Source organism: Lacerta agilis, chromosome 3, assembly GCF_009819535.1.
Source record: "Lacerta agilis isolate rLacAgi1 chromosome 3, rLacAgi1.pri, whole genome shotgun sequence".
NCBI lineage: Eukaryota > Metazoa > Chordata > Lepidosauria > Squamata > Lacertidae > Lacerta > Lacerta agilis.
Genome location: NC_046314.1, coordinates 83,738,684 through 83,765,472, shown reverse-complemented (window position 1 = coordinate 83,765,472; position 26,789 = coordinate 83,738,684). Strand labels below are relative to the sequence as shown.

Here is a 26,789-nt window from a genome sequence, read left to right as displayed (position 1 = left end):
ATCTTCTTGTGGTGGCGATTGGCTGGATTTTTAAGTTTTGCTGGCATCATCATCACCATCACCATAATCATTATTCACCACCCAGCTTAACTAGACAAACATAATTTTTTACAAAACAGAAACTCCCCCCCCCCAAATCTCAGAACAGCTTCTTTATTGTGGGAATGACTTTCATTTGGGGCAATTTGGACAGGATGAGGGTGAATAAACCGGAGCTCCATCCAGGCAAATTTAAACCTGACATTGGAATAGATGTGCAACCTGTTCTGTGCAGGGTTACACTTTCATTGCCTCAGCAGATGTACAGTTAGGGATTATTCCTGGATCTATCCCTGCTGTTGGATACTCAGGTAGTGTAACAAGATCCCTTTACTAGCTTCAACTGGTATGCCACATTTGCTCTTTCCTAGAGAATATGTACCTATCCTCAACCTCAGTTCCATCTTGAATGATTGTGGCTCATCTTGGAGCTAACTTTGAAGATAGTCTAGAAACTTTGATAGTTCAAAATGTGGCTGCAGAGTTGTATCCTAGTTTAATCAGAGCCAGCTTTCATATCACATTTTGTAAACTGAGATTAAATTACAGTTTTGCACTTTAGATGTGACAAAAAAAAATCTGGTTTAATAAACTGTGGAAACATTGAATTACAGCAAGACAGAGTAAGAAGTTGTGAGAATGTGAGGACCGAGCCCAAGAAACTGATCACTCAAGAATTGCCCAGTTTCAGTGCAATGCTACAAAGTCCGAAAAAATACCGCTAATCCTAAATTGAACAAATAATTGTTTCACTCTGACAACATGATATAACATAGAACACCCCCCAATGACTTCTTTTTGAAACAAAGGTGGAATATATGCCTAATAACCAGGCAGAAAACAAATACTTCTGACAATTCTGGTATTTTTGTTTTCAGCAGATGCTGGCTTTCTTTGGCATCTTATTGTGTTCTTTTCTTTGACATTTTGCTATTGTAGATTATGCTGAGCCATCTGGCAAATGCTTAGGCTTCCAGATAAATGAGTTGGAGGCCTTTTGCCTCTCTCATGGCACCAGATTCACTGTTGACCTACACATGGCCCCATCCTCCTAGGGAAGAAAAGGAAGGTTTTGCTTTTTTTTTTTTTTTTTTTTAAAAAGCATGGCTTATTTATAACTTTACTCATAAACAGAGTGCACAAAAATACTTTCCCCCCTCTTCTTTTACATAACATATGTTGAGTATTTGTGCTGAACATACCCAATACAATCTTCTTTTGAGAACTAGTAAATCTTATCAGGAGAAGAATTACTTTATCAAGCTGAAATGTTACTGTTGATATGATGGCAGGAATATGATAGAATTATGGGAGAAGCCGTAATTCATCATTACGTATGCAAGTCAACAAGACAGGGATCAACCCCCCCCCCCGACAGCATACAGTTGATATGGTTTATCTCAGGCATCCCCAACCTTCTGCCTTCCAGATGTTTTGGAATACAATTCCCATCACCCCTGACCACTGGTCCTGTTAGCTAGGGATCATGGGAGTTGTAGGCCAAAACATCTGGATGGCTGCAGGTTGGGGATGCCTGGTTTATCTCATCCAGCAACACCCTCTCCCCACCAAACAACACACACTGCAACCAACCACTCCCTGGGTCCTCTGGGCTCTCATAACACCAACAAAAAGTAGCCATTCACGTGATGCTGACATAAAAGCTTCCTTCATATACTATGTAAAATAACGAAACTTTACTATCTTCCCTCTCTCTTCCCACTTCTCTTTCCCCCAGCCACATATTGCTTACAACAGTAATGTCTCATTTTGAATGTGACTTGAAAACAAAGACTCTGTATGTAGATCGCTACCCAAGAAAAATCTTTATATATGTGAGTTATGGGAGAAGGTATGCGTTATACCTTTTTGCAACCTATGACTACATTTTGCACTGAGCTCTGTCTTCTGCATTTATAACTTTATTTTTGTGAAATTGGAAATGGTGATTGGTTTCTTCTAAAACAGTGTGCCCAAAAGCTAGTATAAAATTCGGACTGTAAAAAGGGATCCCTCTCCTTCTTTGGAAATTTCCCCCCTGACAGTTGGAAGGGGATTAATCAGTGATGTTTGCGCTTACCAATAAGGAATCAATTGCAAGGTGCTCTAAGGAGTTTCCTATTCCACTCTTCTTTCAAAAACCTGTTTAAATGTAAAAGTGGCTTCAAGAAGATGGGGGCAGCCATCTTTTTCCCCATACAGTTTGCTACTGCTGGAAATGACACTGTATCACCAGAAGGGATTGAGGGGGGATTTGATTCAGTTCACGTTTAAAGGTGAAGCTATCAAATTCACACTTTCCAGGACAATATGAGAATCAAAGCGTAGCCTGCCTTCAAAATTTGCACTTCAACTGCAAACTTCTTTTTATTTTTCATCAGAAAGAAAAATAAAATAAAATTTGCACTTCATTGAATTTTGCTGTACAGTTCTCCAGCCAAGTAACGTGTACAAAATTGCATACATTGGGATAAGTGTGCATAAAAATGCATATATTCACGAAAGCGTTCAAAAATGTGTTAAATTAAGGGAAATTGCTTGAAAAAAGGTTGACATTACTTTTCATCTTAAAAGATGTAAGGAATATCCAGTCATGCCAGCAAAGATTTCCATGGCTACACTAATAAGAGAGTGAAGGTTTATAAATCGATGTTCATATTCCATAGATAACATATTTATTCCTCTACTTTCAGTGCTCTAGCTGGCTATAATGGCACCATATTTGCTTATGGACAGACGGGCAGTGGCAAAACGTTTACCATAACAGGAGGAGCAGAACGTTACAGTGATAGGGGCATAATTCCACGGACGCTATCTTACATATTTCATCAGTTGCAGAAGGTACAGGCCATTCTCTCTGATCATTTTTCTTTAAAACATTTCATTAACTAATACAATGATATAGCTGAGGAAAGAAATACTGATTTTATCATGATATCTGGTTGCCTTGAAATTATTATCTGTGTGGGGATGTTATGCAAAAGTTTTTAGATGTTATTAATTTTTAGATACTTTTAATTGGTTGTAAGATCTTAAATATGTTTTCATTTCATTTTTAACTTTTGGGTTTTTGCTGCCATGGTTCATTTAGTCAATAAAACCTCAATAAGGCTGACATATCAGTCCTTGGAGATATATGTTCAAACCATTCGCGATAAACTGATTTAGATTCTGTAGAAGACTGGTTCAGAACCAGATACGCGGTCTGTCTTAAAAATGTACAAAAACATTATTGCTGAACTGTAAGTATTCAGAGACAGAAATGTCCAAAATTCTCTCTGATTTTTGTGGGCCTTTTTATTGTTCAGTAAAGATTTGAAATACTTGTGAATGATATGCAGGAGGTTGATTCGTTGATTCTGTCTGAGCAAAGAAAGGGTAGGTATTGGGCAACTTTCTTTGTGTAACTGCACCTGCAGACCACATGAACCAGGTAAATCTGTGAACAGTAAAAATGCAATTAAAATATTTTGTGCAGAAATGTATTTTTCTCAAGAGACTCTTTCTCATCTGTTTCGAATTTAACATTTTTAGATCTGTTAAAAATGGTATCTGGACCGAAAAGACTAGTTAACAAGATCCCATCAAAAACCTTGAAGGGTGAATGCCATTCATAGGACACAGCTTACAGCTGCTCCACAGGTGGAGCTGCTGGTGAATGTTCATTGCTATGCTGGTTACAGACATGGCTGATACAGTACAGTGTTCTGTGTTCCTAAATCCTCTAAAATGGAAGTAAACCCTGTTGTTATTAATGTGACCTTACTTCCATATGAATATATTTAGGATTAGAAGGTTAGTTACTATGAAATGCCCAATTTTACTTTAGTTTATTGCACCTGTTCCTTTGGAGCCCTTGTATATTTTAGATATTTCTGCATGCTTTGACTAATTCAGTTACCGTTTTTCCTAAAATGGCTAAAATTGTGTGGCTTGCTCATGCTCTCTTAACCATGGCTGAGAGTATGTCTGCACTGGCCCTATCATTCTGAGTACCGTACCAATCTGCTTTGCATTTAGTATTTTTACTTAGTAATAGTTGGAATACAGGTTTTAGCTTAGTGTTATACTCCCTCAAACAAGATGAAACTTGAAGTAAAGGGTTTTGTTATTTGGATCTAGGGAACAAAGCACTGTGGAAACTTTATTAAACTGATTGAGAACTGATAAGTTAATGAAGAGGTTAGTATTCTTGTCAAATAGGATGTGACAGTCTGAGAATGATTCTTCTGCAACAGGAAATGAAAGGACCTTGGTATTTTGCCATATTCCACAAAAGAGAAAATGAAATTCTGTTTATATGTTGAAATATCAGTTGTATCACCTCATTAACCAATGGAGGCAAAGCCAAAGTGGAACATTTATGACCTTCTGAATTGAAACTCTCGGATATTATTTACTGTCACTGCTTGTTCATCCAAGTTGCAACTGGGTTAAGAGTTTTTGGTTTATAAGCCTTGACCAGTATCTCTGTTTGGCAGAAAGGTGGCATAGAACTAGTCTGAATATATACATAAGTGGGTTTAAAAGGTTAGAATTTTTAAAACAGGAACAAATTCACTTACTGGATAGCCTCAGTTTAGTACTGGAATGGGTCTTCATGGTCTGTGGTCCCATATATGGGATCTCTAGCTAGGCAAAGCTAGATTCAGTGTATCCTTGCACATTAAGCAGGGAGCTGGCACTCTCCCATCTCTTCCTGGTTGGAGGTCCTAGCATATGTGCATACCCTTAGAGGTACATGCAACTTCCAGCACAGTTTTTCCCCCCTAACAGCTGTGTTAGGGAAAGGTAAAAGGTAAAGGACCCCTGAATGGGGTTGCGGTGCTCATCTCGCTTTCAGGTGGAGGGAGCCGGCGTTTGTCCGCAGACAGCTTTCTGGGTTATGTGGCCAACATGACTAAACTGCTTCTGGTGCAACGGAACACCGTGACGGAAACCAGAGCGTACAGAAATGCCATTTACCTTCCCACCGCAGCGGTACCTGTTTATCTACTTGCACTGGTGTGCTTTCAAACTGCTAGGTTGGCAGGAGCTGGGACAGAGCAACGGGAGCTCATCCCATCGTGGGGATTTGAACCGCCAACCTTCTGATCGGCAAGCCCAAGAGGCTCAGTGGTTTAGACCACAGTGCCATCCACTCCCCCCTTTTACCTTGCTGTGTTAGAAACAGCTAGTGGAAAGCTTATTACTGTAAATTTACTGAAATGTGGATTATCTTGAAGGAACTGTATGTTAAATCCAAGGTACTCAGACTGCAAAGCTCAGCCTAAAGACACTCAAGGAATCACTGAGATGGACACACATTTCTCTCTTACACTGCCAAGCCCAGATTTTTGTGTATGGTTTGAATAATGTTTGCGGAAGCACCAACTGTGGTATTTTGGTGGCATGGTAGGAGTGGGAAATGTGTAGCTTTTTTTTTTATTTTTTTTTATAAGATTTTTATTATTTTCCATTAAAACAAAAGAAAACATAACATAAACACCAACATTAACACTATAAAAACACAATACATAAACACAATCAAACAATAACAATAAAAAGAAACATATACAAACCTTAAACTAACACTTATCTTCTTACTTTTCTTGGTACTATCTTCTCTGTTTTGGGGGCTTCCCCCATTCCCTTCACTGTCTTCAAGATCGTATCTTTCTTCTAGGTAGCTTTGTATCTTATTCCATTAACATTTGCCCAAATTTTTGATATGCTTAACTTTACTTAATCAAATACCTAATCAAATATAAATCTTAACTTAAACACCAAATCTTAACATATTTTCTAACACATAAATCATCACACAAAAATTTCTTCCTAACAGTTTTATCTAACATAAGCCTACTAAAGCCGATTCTATTTAATTCTGCTCAAATATTCAATTTAACTGATTTAACTAAATAATCTTTAAAATTTTTCCAATCCTGTGACACCTTCTCCTCCCTCTGGTCCCGGATTCTGGCGGTCAGTTCTGCGAGTTCCATATACTCCATCATCTTCATCTGCCATTCTTCCACCGTTGGTATCTCTTCACCTTTCCATGTTCTTGCCAATAAGATTCTAGCTGCTGTTGTGGCATACATAAAAAATACTCTATCCTGACTGGGTATCTCTTCATTGGTTATGCTCAGAAGAAATGCCTCTGGTTTCTTACAAAAGGTAACTTTCATTACCTTCTTAAGCTCGTTATAAATCTTATCCCAGAAAGCATTTACCGCTGGGCACAACCACCACATATGAAAAAAGGTACCTTTTGCATGTTTACATTTCCAACATACATCTGACATTTTGGTATTCATCTTAGCTATCTTAACTGGTGTCAAATACCATCTATAAACCATTTTCATTATATTTTCTCTTAAACTATGACAAGCAGTAAATTTGATACCTTTCTGCCACAATCTCTCCCAGTCATCCATCATAATATTATGTCCTACATCTTTCGCCCAATCTATCATTGACGATTTAACCAGTTCATCTTTCGTATGCCACTCTAGCAAAAGATTATACATTTTGGAAAGGTTCTTAAAGTTCGATTCTATCAGTTCTGTTTCCAGTTTTGATTTTTCTACTTGAAAACCAACTTTTTTGTCCATTTTAAATGTTTCATACACCTGGTGATATTGCAGCCAATCGGGGACCTGACTTTTCACTTGGTCATAGCTTTTTAACTTAAATGAGTCCCCTTCCTGCTGCAATATGTCCATATATCTTAGCCAACTTGCAGACATGTTCGGTCTCTTATAGGCCTTGGCCTCCACTGGAGAAATCCATCTAGGAGTCTTTCTCTCCAAAAGGTCTTTATATCTAGTCCAGACCTGATACAAGGATTTTCTAACTATATGAGTCTTAAAAGTTCTGTGAATTTTAACCTTGTCATACCAAAGGTATGCATGCCAACCGAACATATTGTCGTGTCCTTCCAAGTCCAACACATCAACATTCTCTAATTTAAACCAGTCCTTTAACCAGCAAAAGGCCGCTGCTTCAAAATAAAGTCTTAAATCCGGCAGGGCAAAGCCTCCTCTCTCTTTAGAGTCTGTTAGGATCTTAAACTTGATTCTAGGCTTTTTGCCCTGCCATATAAACTTCGATAGGTCCTTTTGCCATTTCTTAAAGCAATCCAGTTTATCCAAAATTGGTATGGCTTGGAATAAGAACAGCATCCTTGGTAGGACATTCATTTTAACCACTGCTATTCTTCCCATTAACGACAGTTTAAGTCTTGTCCAGATTTCCATATCTTTTTTTATCTCCATCCACAGTTTTTCATAGTTGTCCTTGTACAGGTTCAAATTCTTAGTTGTGAGATTGATACCTAGATATTTTACAGTTTTAACAAAATTGAGGCCTGTGGCTTCTTGTATTCTTTGAATCTGTTCTGCACTCAAATTTTTACCTAAAACTTTGGTTTTCTGCTTATTTAATTTGAAGCCAGCTACAAGTCCAAATTGTTCAATTAATTCCAAGGCTCTGGGGACACTGCTTTCCGGTTCCTGCAGGGATAACATCAAATCGTCTGCGAAGGCACGTAATTTATATTCTTTCTCTCCCACTCTAATTCCTTTTGTCTGTTTGTCTTTTCGAATCATATTTAGGAGGACTTCCAGGACCGTAATAAAAAGTAAAGGGGAGATAGGGCACCCTTGTCTTGTTCCTTTCTCAACTTCAATCTCCTCCGATATCACACTGTTTACTATTACTTTTGCTCTTTGTTCTGTATAGATGGCCTTGATGCCATTTAAGAATTTTTCTCCAACTCCCATCTTTTCCAAATTCTTTTTCATAAATGTCCAGGATACTTTATCAAATGCTTTCTCTGCATCAACAAACAGTAATGCCGCATCTGTGTTTATGTCTCTCTCCAGTTTTTCTAAAATGTCCACAATAATTCTCGTGTTATTACTTATTTGTCTTCCTGGCAAGAAACCTGCTTGGTCTCTATGTAATATAGTCTTTCAACACTCTTTTCAACCTTGTGGCCAAAACATTTGCGAAGATTTTGTAATCCACATTCAAAAGGGATATTGGACGATAATTTTTCATTAGAGTCTTATCTGTATCTGGTTTTGGAATCAGTGTGATAAAGGCTTCTTTCCACGTCTCTGGTGCCCTATCTCCTTCTAGTATTTTGTTGCAAATTTCTCTTAACGGCTGCGATAGCCAATCTTTCAATGTCTTATAATATTTTGCTGTTAATCCATCCGGTCCTGGGGCCTTCCCCAATTGCATATTGTTTATTGCATCTTCTATCTCTTGTGTCGATATTGGGTGGTTGAGGGTTGTTAGTTTTTCCTCTGGGACTTTTTGCAATCCATTCTTTTCCAGAAATCGGTCTATCTCTGCTTCATCTATCTTCTCCTCCTTGTACAGTTGCTTGTAAAATCTCTGAAAACACCATCTGATTTCCTCTGGTTTCTCTACATTTTTTCCATTTACTACCAAATTGCTGATGACATTTACCTTTTGTCTTTTCTTTAGTTGCCAAGCTAGTAGTTTTCCACATTTATTAGCAGATTCAAATGTTCTTTGTTTCATCATTTTCACTTTCCATTCGATATCCTGATTCATAATATTCGCATATTGGGATTGCAAGTATTTAATTTCTTTTTGAATTTTGGGACATCTGGGATGTCCTCTTAATTCTTTTTCCTTTTCTTTGATTAATTTCAACAGTCTCTCCATTTCTGCATTTTGTTGTTTCTTCTTTTTTGCTTTTTCACTTATGAGGAATCCTCTCATTACCGCTTTACTTGCATCCCAGGCAATCCTTTTCTCCACTTCGGAACTCCAATTGATTTGAAAATATTCTTTTATCTTTTTCGCCGCTCTTTCTACTAGCTTGGTGTCTCTCATCAATGCGTCATCCATTCTCCATCTAAAAGAATCCTTGGAAATCATTTTTAAATTTAGCTGTACCGGATTATGGTCTGAAAACGTTTTGGGACCAATTTCTGCCTTTTGTATTTTTGGAGCCAATTCATTCGAGATCCAGATGTAGTCTATCCTCGACCATGACTGCTGAGGTTCACTGAAGTACGTTGCCTCTGTTTCTGTGGGGTTTTTTAATCTCCAAGAGTCCACCAAATTCAAATTATCCACCATTTCAAAGAAAGTCTTTGGGAGTTTCCCATCATTCGTTAATTTAGTTCTTTGAGATCTATCCATTAATGTGGAAACTGCACCATTAAAGTCTCCAAGGCACACTACCTTATAATCCAAATAGTCCAACAGCAGGTCATGTATTTTTTTATAAAAAATCGACTTTCCATCATTTGGTGCATAAAGTCCCAGAATCAAAAATTTTTCGCCTTGTACGTTGATTTCAATTGCGATGTATCTCCCTTCTTCATCTTTAAATAGCTGTCTTGGGCTATATTTCTCCTTTGCATATATCACTACTCCTCTCTTCTTGACCTTATCCGATGATATAAACTCTTGGCCTAATTTTTTGTTTTGTAGTAGTCTTCTGTGGCGTCGGACTATGTGGGTCTCCTGTAAACATATTATGTCCAAATTCTTCTTTTCTATGCTATAAAACACTCTGCGTCTCTTTGGTCTCTGGTTCAATCCCCGAACATTCCATGTCATTAGCTTGAGCGCCATTTTCCTTTATTTATTCTTCTCCTCCAGTTGCCTCTCCTTTCTTACCTTCCTCTGGGTCCTTCTGACTTGGCCCTGGTAATCCCGGCGGTGGTGGAAATGCTTCTGGAAACTTGTAGAGCTGTGCTGGATCAAGTGGAGTACCTTTAAATTGTTCCAGATGTTTATCCAAAAACTTTTGCTTTTCCGCCAAGGACCTTATTCTTATCTTTTTCCCTTCAAACGTAAATGCAAGGCCTTCTGGAAATTCCCAACTGAAGGAGATCTTTCTTCTTCTTAGCTCAGTCACCAAATCGTTGTAAGGAGCTCTTTTGTCCAAGAAAAATCTGGGGATGTCCTTATAAAAAATTACTTTATTCTGCTGTACCACCAGGTTGTTTCTGTAATGTAAATCCAGAAAGTAGTCTCTGTCGTGTCTATCGTGTAGCACAATCAAACAGTCACTGACTGTTTTGGTGCTTTTCCTTCCTCTGGAACCTCTGGGTCCAAATCTGAAGGCCTTCACTATGCGTGCTGAGACGTTTACCTCTTCTAACTCCCAGTACGTTGAAAATTGCTCCACAATGTAGGCTTTTAGGTCTTCTCCTTCCAGTTCTGGAAGACCCCTTAGGCGGATGTTTCCCTCTCTCTGGTGAAGTTGCAGAAAAGCAAGAGATTCCTCAACAGTTCTCTGTCGTGTTCCAATATTCTCTATCTGCTCCAAATCTAAATTGTCCAATTTTTCCTCCACCTTTTTTATTTTTTCTCTGACCACTTTAATTTCCTCGGAGTCCTTTTTCAAAGTGGTCACCTCCTGCCCAATTTTATTAATTTCTTCTCTGTTCTTCCTTACATTCTCCTCAATTTGGCCAATTGATTTTTCCAAGGTCTGGGTGGAATTTTTAATATCAGCTTTTATATCAACTTGGAGTTTTTCTATTGCAGAGTTCACTGTTGTATTTACTGATGACACTGAATCCTGTGTTTGCTTCAACCCTTCAGTCACACTTTTCAATCCTGCTGCAATTTCTGCCACGCTAGCAACCAATTTCTCCATTTGTTCCTGAAGAGTTAGGGAAACAGAGCCTCTTTTTTGTGCAGAGCTAGAGCCAGCTGTTTTAGATCTAGTGTCCATTTCCTGTGGGCTCTGCAATTGTAGTCTCAAGGTCACTCCAGTTGCTGTAGTAACAATCTCAGACATTCACAGCAGAAGACCAACAGTCCCAAAAATAAACACCAGGTGGCCAGCAGCTCGCTTCTGAGAACAAAGAGCCTGCTGAGCCAGAAGCCCACACCAGTCCAAAAATCCAGCTTTTAGGCAAAGAGTTCAAATTTTTCCAAAGTTATAGATTCCTTAAAGCCAAGAAAAGTTTATTTAAAATAGCCCAAGTCAGTAGCTGTTTCTCACTTGCAGTGTTACCACCAAGTCCATAAAGTAACTTGTAACCGGCTACAAAGAAGTCAAAATGTCTCCACTGGTAAACAGTCACTGAAACACCAACAAAGAAAAAATGGCAACAATATATTGCAGCCCGCTACCGACCCGGAATCCTAGTCCAGAGGGCGAGCGGTGTCTTCTTTTGCCATATCAACTGTTTTTAAGTCTCTAAACGTCCTTCAAACAACTTTTAAACAACTTTTAGAAAGTTTGGCAGAGTTCGCAAAACTTTTCCCGTTAGTCGCGGCTTTGATCTTTTAGCGCTACCAAGCTCGCGCAAACAGTTCAAGGGGAACAGGCTTCCTTTTAAAGTTTCCTCTGCAAGCAGTGCTCTCCAAACTTGTAAAACAGTCCAAAACTTTTACTTACAGAGTTTCTTTGGAAGTTTCTATGTCGGAAGTGCCGGGTGCTCGAGTCTGGCGGGATCGCTGCTTTGATCCTCCGCAGGCAGTCGCTTCTTCAGTCCCGTGCCGGAGCTTCGCTCGCCTGATTTTCCCCCTTACGAGGGTCAATCAGGAGCGGAGACGGCACGTCTGGGACCCATGAAGCAGTCGGTCCACGGGACGCTCTTCCCGTGGCTTTAAGGGACCCGTGGCGCAGGCACGGTAATCCCTAGAGCCTAACGGAGGACGGAGCCGTCAGACTCCCGTCCGCCATTGACCGGCACCAAACCGGAAGTCGGGAAATGTGTAGCTTTGGAGAGGTGGTATCCCTTGTAATTCATAATCCATGGTGGGCCTTGGGGAAGGGGGAAACAATAACAGTGAGTTGTCCTGCCCAAATATTTGGAATATCTATACCCTTCTGTGTCTTCCTACAACAGGCAGCTTAGTAAAATAGAAAATAACTCACCACCTCAGTAAGTCATCCTTGGTTGAAAGGAGCATATTCCATACCCAAACAAAGGGGCAATATGAGTTGTTTTCAGGCTTTGTACATTCAGGGAACCCTTTCCACATTGACATTCTGCCAGGGAACCTCTACAAGTTTCAAATAAGTATGGTGCAATCTAGGATGTATATTAGTGTCTGTGGGGCACTGCCAGGCCTCTTGGGCTCCCCACTGTCCTACATGAACCGATGGGCACAACTTAGAACACAACCAGTATTCTCTTGAGGCTGCACATTGCAAAGAAGCATTGGTAATGGACAGCAAGCTGTCTTTCATCGATCCTTGTCCATCATTGGTAATGCTGTGCTGCTTATTGCTGGTCTCTGTAAACTCACATTAATTCTTGACCCTTTGCTTTCAGACCTATTAATGATGGCAGTGTTGTGCCATTTCCTTAGTCTGAAGGTTCAGAGATGCAGGTGGAGATTGGGGGGCTGGTGGCTGATGTCACACCAATACCAATACTTAAAGCATTGAGAAGTGATACTGCTCCCCATGTGGGTCCAATGGGGAAGGTGCCTTTCTTGGGTTCCCTCCCAAATGAAAGATTGTAGGTTCTCAGCAGTCTATTATTTTCTGCTCCCCATCAGTTTTCAGATTGTCTGAGCCAATAAAGCAATTCAAGAGGAGAATGCAGACAAATTTGCTCAAAGAGACACGGAACATATATATTTGTACAAGTATGGAACCATTAAATAAATGTGGTAACCTATTTTGAGGAAGGTTAATATGTAACCAGTTGTACTGCTATTGCTCTTTTATTATAGTCTTACCATGTTTTAGTCTTAATTTTATTACTGTCTTTCTCAGTATGCCAAAATGCTTTTAATGGAACATTATAATTAAAAAGGGGGGAACCACCTTCTAATAATTTGTGTAAACCTTTCAAAGAAGAACATATTGTAAGAAGGTAAATAACACAAAATATGTACTGTCAGTGTATCCTAGGTTTTTAGATAACCATTGATCCCATTTTTTTATTTTTCTTCCAATTCAGGATAGCAGCAAAGTATACACAACACATATTTCCTACTTAGAAATATATAATGAGTGTGGTTATGATCTGCTGGACCCACGGCATGAAGCCTCCAGACTAGAAGATTTGCCGTGAGTGAAACATTTAAAAAAATCATAAATCTTTTCATTTTTTTTCAAAAAAAAAAATCAGCCTTCATTAGATGCCCAATTACATTTTTCTTTTTAAAAACCCACAAGTGCTTTCAGATTTAGGTGTGGTTATTCTTAATGTATTTCCTTTCTCATACCTTTTAGAAAGTAAATGTGTCAGTTTAGCATTATGTTGGATCACATTCATTTAGTGGGAACAATTGAGTTAAAATGTCTATTTACTAGGGGTTTCTGTGGATTCTGAAAAGAGTTCTGAATTTACAGAGATGCCATTTTTTCCACAGATACATCTAAAACAAAGAATATCTGTGATTTGAAAGGGCTGCAAAAATAGAGTTAAGAAAATTAGACCTGACAAATATTCCTACTGGGCGCTTGGATTTTTTGCACCTGTCTCATTCTGGCTTTTTTTTTTTTTAAACCAATAGGTACAACGTTATCCATAGTTGCAGAAAAATATATGAGTTTGATTAGATAGTGTTACCATACTTTTCGCTCTATAAGACACACTTTTTTCCTCCTAAAAAGTAAGGGGAAACATCTGTGCATCTTATGGAGCGAATGGTGGTCCCTGGAGCTGAATTGCCTAGGGGCCCAAACCAGATTGTGCTTTTTATTATACAAAGAGGAAAGGGGGTGTTGAAAGGACCCCGCTCAGCAGCTGATCTCCAAGAGATCAGGAGAGAGATAAGAGTCCCGGCTCCCTTTGGCCCCGCCCCCTTGCCCAGGCCTCCTTTGTTGAATGTGCTGCAGAGGGAGGTTGTTTGTTTCCCCAGCGACATGTGACTGGCTGATTAGATTATCTGTCTGGAAACAGTAGAAACGGCTCCCCTTCCTTAAGATTTTTCAGAAATGTGAGTTGAACCCCATAAAAATGGGGCTTTTCCTCTTTGCTTTTACCCCTTTGCAAAAAAAAGCTGCAAAACCTTTAGCTGATCCTCAAAAAAACAGGGCTTTTCCCTTTGCAAAAAAGCTGCAAAACATTTAACTTATCCTCAAAAAAACTGGACTTTTAGAGGAGGAAAACCAGAAAAATATTTTTTTAAATTGTTTCCTCCTCTAAAAATGAGGTGCGCCCTATGGTCCAGTGTGCCCTATGGAGCGAAAAATACGGTATGTCGATGGTTTCCAGTGTCAAACTGTCCCTCTAAAAAAAAAAAGTGATAGAAGAAACTATTAATACTGATCGGTAAATTGTTTCTCATAATTCAAGTTGCTGCTGCTGGCTTTATAGCTATATAAAGTTGTCTCCATTCCTCCAATACAGGTAGAAATGTCTAAAATCCATAAGAATTAGTCCTAACTTGGACCTTGATATGGAAAAGTACTGCTAACTTATCCATAATGATGGAGAGGAGGCAGAAGCAGGATTTTTGTTTTTTCTATAAACAAAGAATGTTTTCATTTGGCTAAGTAGATGGAATTTGTAGACTTCTTTAAAGCTGGGTGGAATATGCATAAAAGAGAATTAGCCAAGTTGTACTGTACAGATTCTTTGGTTGCATCAGCCAAACTAGTAAGAAAACCTAACAAGAAAACCTTGTTTTGGTAAGGCACACACACAGTCATGCACAATCTCAGGTCTAGATGAGGTCTACAAGTTCCACAACCATCAAGTTTTCTCTTTGTGAAGTTGACATAAAACCCTAAGCATCTTGGGGTCCAAATGCTGAACCCATCTGTCCACAGATGGACCCCATCTGTCCAAATGGACAGATGGGGTCCATCTGTGTGGTGGAGGCCCTTCTCCCCCCCCCACCCCCGGTCAAGTAAAATGGGATAGGGCCTTCTCAGTGGTGGCATCCCATTAATGGACTGCCCTCGCTTCTGACTGAGGTACACACTCACTTCTGACAATAATGTTTAGCTTAGGTGTCAGCTGAAGGCATGCCTCTTTGATCAGCATTTTTTTTTTTTTTGCAGGGGGAGGTGATGTAGCAAGGCCAGTTACTAATAGGATATTGCCTATTAGTATTATTAGAACTGTCCCAATAATTTTTTAGCTTGTACAGTATATTATAATTGTGTAATGATCCTGATTTGTTCACATTTTATGCTGTAGCCTGTCATTCTTGAATTAGGGCCAGTCTTTAAATGGAAGAAAAGAAAAGAAGTCAAAGGGGAAATGAAGGGGTGTATTTTGAGGGAGTGGAAAACTATCACCACCTGGCCTAGGAAATGTTTCATGGGCCTATCTCAAGGTGCAAATATTAACTGCAGGGTTGCACTGTTTTTTGGTAGTTCTCATATGAACACCTGGGAAATTTCTTTTCGCCGAAAGACACAACCTGAGGGTTGCTTTAACTGAGAGTCCTGCATTGCGGAGGGTTGGACTAGATGACCCTTGTGTCCCTTCCAGCTCTAAGATTCTATGATTCTATGTTAAGGAAAAAATATATAAATCCAGGACATCTGTGCATTTACTTATTCACAAAATACATTATGGATTCTTTAAAAAGGCTGCAATATATTTTGCGCCCAAAATGCCGACATTAAGCTTTACTTAAATCTTGTTCTTTTATTTTATTGTATTGTATTGTAGAGCCAGTGTGGTGTAGTGGTTAAGAGCAGTGGAGTCTCTCAGCCCCACTCACCTCACAGAGTGTTTGTTGTGGGGGAGGAAGGGAAAGGAGATTGTTAGCCATTTTGAGATTCCTTAGGGTAGTGATAAAGAGGGATATCAAGTCCAAACTCTCCTCCTCCTCCTCCTTCTTCTTCTAGAAAGGTGACAATAATGGAAGATCCTGATCAGAACATTCATCTGAAACATCTCTCTTTGCAGCAAGCAACCAATGAGGAGGAAGCACTGAACCTTCTTTTCTTAGGAGACACTAACAGGATGATTGCAGAGGTGAGAATCTTTGGTTGTAACACAATTCAATTTTCCTCTCATTGAACTCAAAATACTTAACATCTTTATTTCTTCTCTTTTGTAAGTCATTTAACACAAGACTTCAAGTAATTTACAATCAACTTTAGAAACTTCAAATTCCATCAAATGCTCAGGTGAAGAGGAAAATCTTCACCTGGTGTTGATAAGATGTCAGTGTTGGCACCAGGTGATCCTCACTTGGGAAAGCATTCCACAGGCAGACAGCAACAACCAAAAAGGCACTCTCCCTTGAGCATCTCTCAGGGGTAGGGCTTCATGGGGAAGGGCCCCAGTAGACATTTGTAAGGTCTGCATGAACATAGTCTGGATGTATTCTTGTTGGGAAAGGCAGTCAGTCATTTTTTATGTGGCTCCAAGCCGCATAAGGGTTTATATATTAAAACCTGCAGCTTATATTGGGCCTCAAAATGTATAGGCAGACAGTGTAATTGTGTTATTACTAGGGTTATGTGGTCAACAGTGGAGGAGTGTGAAGCCAAACTGTTGGAAAGTTGCTGTGCCTGCTGTGGTTGTAGAGACCGATATGGGAGAGACATGTTTTGTTGTAGCTGGGGCAGATGTAAGTGTCTGGTTATGCTGCTGCCGGTGCAGCATGGCATTTCTTCTCTCTGTGATCCTCTTAGTGGCCATTCCTCTTCTGGTCACTGCTATGGAAAGATGATATATCTGTCTGTCTCTAGGCACTGTGGTCATCTGCAAAGGATTCCCACACAGTGGGGATGATCCAGACATATTTGTAACACAGGTTGGTCTGCCAGTGGGCCTGGTGCCTGAAGCCAGCGCAACATGATAATAAATCTGAATTGATTGTATATTGCATGAGATCCATGCAAACTCTGCTGTATGGAAAATTGAGTGCATGCTTGGATCATAGACCAATGTGAATTGGGCAAGCATGATTTTGAGGCTTGAGGAGATCTGAGCAGATGCTAGACTTCTTCATTCAATCCATTTCGATATGGTCATTACCATATGGTGATAGTAGACTACATTGTGTTATGAGAAGAGCTGTGAGTGAAGCCAGGAAGTGAGGAAAAAGGAATGAGATAACACGTCCACATCAAGTTCACACATATGGTATATGAGTATGACTGTGATAGATCTTCATGGCATGATGTATATATCCACAAAGACTCAGAAAAAGACTTCTAAAAGCAACAATGGGCATTATTAACAAGGGTATGAAACCTTTCAGTTCACTAGTGAGAAGAGCTCTTTTGCTTAAATCTTTAAGACAACTTCAGAGCAGCAAAAAAATAAATTAAAAAAAATCAGTGGGAAATTTTCAAACACAAGGCAAAAATACTTTTGATTTCTGGCACCTGGAAAGCAAGAATTTTTGGCACATTTGAAGCACTCATTTTGGCTTGTGTAAAATGTCATGGTCTGGCTTTTTAAGATTATGTATATGTTAATACTAACACTGGCTATCTGGTTATGTTATCATCTAAAAGAGAAATAAAAAATAGTTTTTATTTTAACTGGTCAGTATTTTTTCTGATGAAGCATCATACTACAAGATTGACTCTTGTCATTTTTTAAAACGAGGTTACTAACTTCATATTGAAAGAGACAAATTCAGAAGCTACTATGGCAACCAGAAAACATCTGCAAAACATAGTCTCTAGGCCTGAAGTACATAGTCAAGTTCTTATGGCTCATTTTCATGTCCTTACAGCAAAGCCAACATTTGCAGGAAAAGTTATTAAGAAAGTTACATGCTTTTAAAATCAGAACACTAGTTGCAATCTTAAAACTTCAGCCAGCTTTAGAGGTTAATAAGAATTGCACATTAGTTAATACTTCTGAACTTGTAATTCTAAGTAAAAGAACCAGATTTGTCCATAATCGTTTTTTGGTTTTTGAGTATATGTGTAAAATTACCCTTTACTAAACCTTTTTTCATGGAAATGCATGTTTTATGGTACAGTGCAACACATTTGTCCAAAACATGAACTGGATTAGGCCGACTTGTAACTATTTGTGCCACACACAGATTGAGCTGAGGCAGCTAGAAATCACTGGAGTGGGTCAGGCGGACCCATATTAATTTGTCGTGATTTGCAAAATGATATTAAAATAATAGAATTATAGAGTTGGAAGGGACCCTGAGGATCATCTAGTCCAACCCCCTGCAATGCAGGAATATGCAGCTTTACCATACGGGGATCAAACTTACGACCTTGGTATTATCAGCACCACACTCTCACCAGAGTTTAATGTAAAGTTGTGCACCTAGTTAGGCAAAATAAGATGCACAAACATAGAATGGGTGGCACAAAACTTGACAACAGTGCAGGATGACCACAAGTGAAACGTGAATGCAGTTCAATAGAATCACAAGAAATAACTTCCAGATCATAATAAATAATGGTATATTCCGGTTTGGTCAGACCTCTCCTGGAGTACTGTATCAAGGTCTGGGCACTGCAGGTAAAGAGTCTAACAAACTGGAACATGTCACAAGAAGGGTGACAAAGATGGTGAGGGGTCTGAAGATCATGTGCTATGAAGAATAGTTGAAGAAGTTGGGTGTGTTTAGCTTGGAGAAGAGATAATAGTCATAGTCAAATATTTGAAAGGCTGCCTCCTACACAAATGACAGAATAAATTAGTTTTCTCTTGCTCCAGATGGTAGAATGCAAACTAACAGTTTCACATTGGAAAAATGGAATGACAATGGCATGGATTGCCTTGGTAGGTGATGGGCTCCCTTGGATTGGTTTTCTTTTTAGACAAAACAAAGGTTGCATTGGGGTTGTTTTTTTTTAACAGAGATTGGATGGTCACCTATCGGGGATGCTACAGTAGTGGATTTCCTGTGTTGTCAGAAGGTAGGACTATATGATCTCTGGTGTACCTTCCAAATCTGTGATTCTATTTCAACAAAGCTACCACAATAGCAAGACATAATGAAGCTGCAACTTTCTTTGCTAAGAAGTATAATCAGGAAAGGAGTTGTGCTAATTCTTCTGGCTCACAGGATTGAGGCTGCCCTGAAGGACTGTAGCATGTCTTCCTGCTCTTGCTTCAGACTTGGCAATCTCTTGAGACCGGGAAATGACCAATGGTGGATTTCCAAGTGGATTTCACTTTCTTTATGCCATTCAGCCAACACAAATGAAATGGATCTAAACTAAAGAGTGCAGTTTCTATTTACAGAACTTTCAAAATAACACAGGCCTTTCAAGTTGAAAAAGGCTTTACGGTGTGAGTAGTCCTTTGCAGGATTTTATTTATCATTCAACAGAAAAAGTTGAAATAATGACTCATAGCATGCAGATGCTTCAGGAATCTCAAATCTTGTTTTGTTAGGATGCTGGATCAAAGAAGGCATGCAATTTAGTCTCCAGCTTGGTATTCAGTTTTCCTTAATACAAATGTAGCCTATTTTAATGAGAATGGAAATGTTTCAGTACAGGATTTTATTGCTGTACTATTTATTGCTCTGTTCTACTATTGCATCAATTTGGGATGCAGTGCATGTGGAGTATTTTGTCTATCAGTTGTGTTTGGGAGTGCCTAGAGCAAAGAGTTCTGGCCGCAATCACATATGTTTCAATCGAAAGTATGGATTTTAAATATCTGAAGATGACCATGGACACTTTTTCCTGACCTTCATATTGGAGTTGCCTCTCTTTTAGTTCCTATTATTATCATTATCTCTCAGTTTGTTCTTCTAAATCTTGCACATTTTAAAGGACCATTCTAGTGTTTTGAAGCATTTTGAGTTGAAAATAAAGAAGAGATTTCCTTAGAGACAAACTGGAACTTTTTTGGGGGTTGGGGTTGGGGATGGTTTATAATCCATTTTCTGCATCCATTCCAAATTGTCAAGAGGCTCTTTCTTCTGAAAAATCTCATTAATTGCTATTTTTCACTAGTAAAATACTGATAGTTTATTGTTGCTGCCAGAAAATGACAGAATTGGCTTGAATTTTTTGAATGATTTTTACATGTACAGTGTATCCTACTTTGTTCATATATAAAGAAGGTGTCTGCTGGGGCTAGACCACAGGAAACCATAACATTTGTGTAATCCCATGAATATGGAGCTATCTTAGACTGAGTTTGGAACACACTGTGGTTTGTTGATAAGGAAAGGATGGAATCAGTGCACCCATTCATCTAAAAAAAAATGCCTATGCAAGTATTTTCTAAGATGTGCAGGGATAATTTAAACTTTGTGTATTAAATTTTATGGTGAGTGATATCTGATTATTTCAGTGTACAAGCAGACTTCCATACAAAATGGGACTTCGTCTTACTGTTCTCACCCCGGAATCTTTTCTGGAGAACACTCCAAAGCAGATTTGGGGTTGCTGCAGAAAAGAGGAGAGGAAGGGAAAGTTCCATTGCATTGGCAGAAATCTGCTATGTTGCAAATAATTTGCCCCTTCAGTTCACGTGACCCATGTTTCTCCAAATGGCTTTAATAACACGAGCAGTAAGCCATCCAATTCCTCAAGATTTTATGTTGCTGGTGATTCACATAGCTGTGGATGGTAATCTTTCATGTGACCACAGTGATAAATGTGTCATTACTGAAACTTATTAGCTGCCGTCATAAATGTTTGAATTTGGAATCTATCTTTGTTTTAATTTTGGCAAAGCTGCACAACTTCACAATACCACAATACTAGAAATGTAAGGGAATAAAAATGTGAAATAGCTGTTCAGCAGTTTTCTAACCAAAATCTGACGTATTGAATATTGTTCAAACCTATGCACCTTATTGTATCCAGACATTAAAATACCATTAGTGAACAACAAGGGTTGACCTAGCATGAACCACATTGGGTATTTTGAGATGGCATGTGATCGAGATGAGCCTGTTTTGCTATGTAATAGCTGAGAGCTATGCAGTTGCTGCTACTCTCTCAACCTGGGGGAATGGAGTACAATTGTAGCCATGCAGAAACTTAAAGCAGCCAGCATAAACTCTGGGTTTGTCACAGGAGCTGTTTGAATTGAATAAAATGTGCCCTTTGTGCTCCTCTCATGATGCCAAGAACTTTTGAAGCATTGTAGCTCATGATGTCATGGAATCCCGTTATAGAAAAAGTTATTTGCAAGTCACTGGAATCCATATATATTTTTCTAGATATAGATTTGCAATAGAAACCATCTGTTCTGAAATTGACCCATTCTGTAATCCCCTTTCATCTTCATGACTTCAGACACATATGTCTGGGATGTTTTTAACAAGACCAACAGAGTTCTGAAATCACCAGCAAAATCTTTGTAGTGGACTCTTAACTCCTTATTAAATATTGTCTTGCTTTTTTAATTTCAAGTTGTCTGAATAGTTGCCTAGTGGATATGCAATGGAGCTTCATAACGAAGATGCACAAATGAGACAGTAATCTTGCTTTAGTGGCGATTTTGATAAATGATTTTCTGTTTCTGTTACTTTGTGCCAAGTTATCTATGTGTGTGCTTTAGCAGAAAAAGCCAAAGGTGTAGAACTACATTACAGTTGCATTAATGATCCATCATTGCATCTGATTAATAGTTTATGATGTTATTGGCTTACATACGATTTTGGAATTTTCTCTTTTGAGGAAATCTGTCTACTGGAACTGCCACATGGAATAGACATTAAATGATAAGGCAAAGCATCAAGTTAAATCTTGTTAATCTAATTTAAGGATTGTTGATTTTTAAAAAACCCCACTTGCTGTCTCGCAGTGATTTCTATGGCATATAGTAGAAAGGGTGTGGTGATGGAAAAAACTACTTGTGGCCTAGGCATTTTAGGAAGCTGAGTTACATAAGTTCTTATACTAGGAATAAAAATTCTGTAAACCAGAATACTTCACTCACTGGCCAGCATTAGTTTGAGACATCTATAACACCATAACTTACCAGGCGCCAGGCAAAAATGTCTGTTTATAACCAGGCCTTTGGCTGATTAAACTATCTGTGGCCATTTAAATGTGTTTGTGGGAGAGGGATATTGGTTTTCTTGTTGTTCTTGGTATGTATTTTGAGTCTTCATTTTTTAATACTGTAAACCGCCCTGTGATCTTCGGAGGAAGGGCGGCATATATTTATATTTTAATATAAATTTATAATTTAATAAATAAATAATATCTGCATGATTGCACCCACAATGAGATTGTGTCAAAATTGTACAAGGCTGAAGACAGGCAAATTTACCCTGTAGCAAGATCTGCTGGGATGAGTGGGGTAAGGATCCAGTGGATCTCTGCCTGAGTCAAGAAGTTCCTGGCAGCGGTGGAGCAAGCTGATTGGGTGCTTGGGGTGGCACGCGTGCCTGCGCCCAGGGGGCGGAGCAAGCTGGGGCAGGACGCTTCACAGGGCCTCTGAGGAGTCTGCCTGCCTCCTCCCACTCAACCGCCCTACAGCTGAGGGGGGAGGCAGCGGGCGGACCGTTTGGGGCAGCATGGAGCCTGCGGGCACCCAAGCCACCGCGTCACTCACAGGAGAGACGTGTGGCTCAGGCGTGCTGCAGTCGCCGCGGTGAGTGCTGCCTGACATTTTGTCACCCCCCTCAGTGGTGACACCTGGGGCAGACCGTCCCCACCACACACCCCTTCCCCCGCCCCTGGTTCCTGGTTCAGTCGGGCTATGCTGTCATATCTCCCCCATTCTGTCTCAGTGTGACCCAGCTGGCTGAGCTAACCCAGGGCATTTTCAACTGCTCTAAGTCCTGAAGAAGGGGCATTATGGGGGGGGGGGCAGAACAGAAGGGAGTTCTGAGAAGTGCTGCAGAGACATTTTTTGTGGGATAAAGTAACCATTAACAGAAGGGACTTAGACTGGATCTATGGCTGCTAGCATATACAGTTTTAGAAGGGAATTAGACAAATTCATGGAAGACAGGTTTTATCAAGAGAGTGGTATTAAACATGATAGCTAAACAGACCCCTCACCCCCATATACAAAGACAGTATGGACTGAATTCTAGGTTCTGGGGACGAGAGCATTGGGGGGGAAGTTACTGCATTCATGCCCGTCTTGTCTCTTGGGAACCTCTAGCTAGTCACTGTGGGAAAGCTAGACTTGAAGGAACCTGGGTCTGATCCAACAGATTTCTATGTTCATAATGTGTTTGAATGCATCTTCTTAACCTGCATTTTTAACTTAGTCACATTTATATTTTACATATGATCAGGAGATATCTCTCCCCCTTACTTTGTAAGCATTTCAGTTGGCTGCAGCTGAGTTTTATTAAATTCTTTGTCTCACAGACGCCAATGAATCAAGCCTCCACTCGTTCACATTGTATTTTCACCATTCACATCTCAAGCAAAGAGCCAGGTTCTGCAACTATTCGACGCTCCAAACTACATTTAGTGGATCTGGCTGGTTCAGAGCGTGTTGCTAAGACTGGAGTTGGAGGCCAGTTGCTGACAGAAGCCAAATATATCAATCTGTCATTACATTACTTGGAACAGGTATGGTTGACGTCAGTTCATTTTGCTATTAGTTTGTTGTAGTAGTTTGCTTTTAGAATGCTCATGTTCCATTTCACTTCGTATTATGGCTAATCATTTGATTCAGAGAAGGAGTATAATGTCTCTCAGTGTAGTTTATTTGAGGTAATAGCATGGAGAATGTAATTTTCCGTATGCCATTTTACTGCACTGTACCTTTTAATAGAACTTCCTGCTTAAACACAATTTCAGTGGCAGCTGTTGAAATGCAGTATGTAGTAATGTTTTGTGTTCCGTGACCAAAGAAAGGCAGGTGTGTTTCATGGAAAGCCATCGTGGATTTTACCCAGCTATTTGTTGCTCAGTCATAATACAATGGAATCATATTAATGCCATAAAAAATGTACTTTGATTTTTCCTTTCCAGACATCCAGTGCTGAATTATACAACCAATATATACACTTTTCTGCCTTAGCATTTCACATGTTTAGTACAGTGGTACCTTGGTTTAAGAACAGCTTAGTTTATGAACAACTTGGATTAAGAACACTGCAAACCCGGAAGTAGGTGTTTTGGTTTGTGAACTTTGCCTTGGAAGCAGAACATGTTGAGTGTGTTCCATTTGTAAATTGAGTCCCCCGCTCTCTATGGGAAAGCACGCCTTGGTTTAAGAATGGACTTCCGGAATGGATTAAGGTACCACTGTACTAATCTTTGCCCATTATGATACTCTTTACACTTTTTCTTTGGTCTTCAACTCTAGGATCTCTACCTTGAAGCACAGGAGAGTTGTATTAATAACCCGTGGATAAATTATTACTACTGTGACTTTATTTCTACTGTATTAAAATAGTTTGAAAAACATTATCCATTAGCCCAAGTGTTCTGCTAAAAGAGAAAAGCATCACACCTGCCAGACTACAGTTTTTTGTTTTTTTACAGATTTCACTGTGGAGTATTGTTTCATAGCCCTGCAAATACTAATAGCAATGGAAGGCTTTTGTTGATTTTGGAGTGCTCATAAACACAGTGTTCTCTCCTTGAAAGTTTCTTTAACCTATTTGTAAGCTGCAGAAACTGAGGATATGCCACACATTTATGGAGAAAAGTTGTCAGAACTGAAAGAAATGGACAATGTGCTTTGTTTAACTATGTGCCTAACACCATTCTCCCCTTCGGCATATGGGAATTTAAAGTAGAACATTTAGATTTACTATAACTGAGAAATCTTTGCAAAAAGTTTACTTTGCCTTCTGTAGCCAAATTGTTGCTTTTGGACTAACCACATGTTGAATAAACATCCCCAACCCTAATGATTCTACCAGCGTATCTCATTTTTAGACAGCTGCAACATAAGAGTAGTGTCTGGAGTCTGTGATGGACCTCAGCAAAGAAAGTGAAGATCAAACTAGATAAAAAACTGATGTTGATGGTTGCAGTTTATAGTGCATTTTAAGTACCTCCTTTGATTGATGAGTTAAGATTTGGCACTTAACAGTGACTTGAGGATAAATGCTGTGACCTGCTTGAAACTGAACTTTGAAATCACTAAGTATAAACTTGAAACAGCATATTTTGTGCTTATTGAATATTAAAAGTGCTCTTAATATTGATTTACAATACACCTCTTAAATAAAGGGGGGGGGGAGAAGCAGAAATCGGTTCATGCACCATTCAGAGGGAACTCATCCTGCTCATTCACTGAGGCAATTGAAACAAAAAGTATTGGCCGAAGCAAGGAAGAAATGGGCAATGCTTCAAAGCTCTAGAAGTTCCATGATCTAGCCAAGTGATAGCCAGTATGATGCCCCCCAGATATTGTTGGACTTCATCTTCCATCAGCCCCAGCAAGTGTGACCAATGGGCAGGAATTATTGGAATAGAAAGCCAGCAACATATGGAAGGCACCACATTGGCAGCTCCTAGTCTATCCTGTGCTGACACATGTCCCATTTCTGTGACTTTACAGAGAGTCACAGCAGGAAAGTTCAAGGTTTTTCTTTGTCTGATATACTAAGGTTATTGTTTAAGTGATCTGTAAGGCTGGGCTGCTCCTTTAGTGTCACAGTTGCTACCACTGCAATAGTGTCTATGCTGATCCACTACCGGACTGAGTCTTGATGAACCAAAGTGTTTGACATTTGCTAGTGTATGCCACTGTTACAGTCGGTAAAATTCTCAGTTTTAAAGTAAGCATTTCCAGTATTAGAATGACTTGTCCAAATAGTCAAGAGCAAAATCAGAGTTCTAAGAGTTTCCATTTATGTTTTTATTGCAGGTGATCATTGCTCTGTCAGAGAAGAATAGGTCTCATATTCCCTACAGGAATTCTATGATGACCTCGGTGCTGAGAGACAGCCTAGGAGGGAACTGTATGACCACAATGATTGCCACACTCTCAATAGACAAAAGGAACATAGATGTATGTCCTCTTAGTTTTTATTATAATTTGCTGTCCAAGAGTTAGTATTTTAAATTTATCCATTTAATTTCATTCAAATATGTTTTATAAGCTGACAGATTTAATTCTACCCTAAACCCTAGTTTGTGAAGTGATGCGACACTGCCAGAGTAGTTGGTAATTCCCATTTTGAACCCTATATTAAGCTGGTTCTCACACAACACTAAGCCACACAATGGCTTGGGGCAGGGGTAGGCAACCTAAGGCCAATGGGCCACAAGTGGCCCACGGGGGTCATTTAAACAGCCCACGAGCCGCCCCCAAACCGAGCTGCCCACTCAGCGAGTCCCTGTGCTCTGCGCTAAACCGGCAGAGTGTGGCGCAGGGACTCACTTCCGCGGCACCGGAAATCGCGTCTGTGCAGACGCAGATGCCAGAAATCGCGGTGTGTGCACAGTCCGGCCCACAGAGGGATCTCTGTTGGAGTGAACCGGCCCAGGTGGGGTAAACCTTCCCAAGCCCTGGCTTAGGGCAACCTTCAGGCTCCCAGAGAGGACATTGCAGCTGCTTTACTTCTCATCTGATGCTGCTGTGCCATGATCGAAGCTGTGTTTTCCTTATTTTATCATCCGAACTTGGGCTCATGGTATTTCTTACTAAAGTGAAAACTGGAGTAGGTATACCTAGAACTACAGCCTTAGTTCAGGAAATGTGCCCAAATGTAATTAAAATGACAGTTTTCATTTTTGACTATTAATGTTTATTGAACTGTCTATTTGGATAATGAAGTGTCCTTCATCACCTCCCGTGCACTGCTCTTACCTCAGAGATATGCTTGTAGGAGGGCTGGGTTCACCTACTCACATGCACAGAGGAGAGGCAGATCAGGTCCTATATTGTTAATAATAATTTTCTTACTATTTTATTAAATCATTTGCATCTTGAACACTTGCATTGTGCCAAATCTGTTTGACACTATCTAGTTCCATCTTCAGTTTGGATTTCATAGACTGG

At 39.6% G+C, this 26,789-nt stretch overlaps 1 protein-coding gene across 1 annotated transcript in view; it reads left to right on the top strand.

The window, feature by feature from the left end:
• Nucleotides 1–26,789, top strand: part of KIF6 (kinesin family member 6) — a 148,041-nt gene that overhangs the window by 12,078 nt on the left and 109,174 nt on the right. The window contains exons 4-8 of the mRNA XM_033144588.1: nt 2,733–2,880; nt 12,948–13,057; nt 15,800–15,929; nt 23,189–23,395; nt 25,653–25,796. Coding sequence (XP_033000479.1) covers nt 2,733–2,880; nt 12,948–13,057; nt 15,800–15,929; nt 23,189–23,395; nt 25,653–25,796 — 739 coding nt within the window. The remainder of the gene's footprint in view (nt 1–2,732; nt 2,881–12,947; nt 13,058–15,799; nt 15,930–23,188; nt 23,396–25,652; nt 25,797–26,789) is intronic.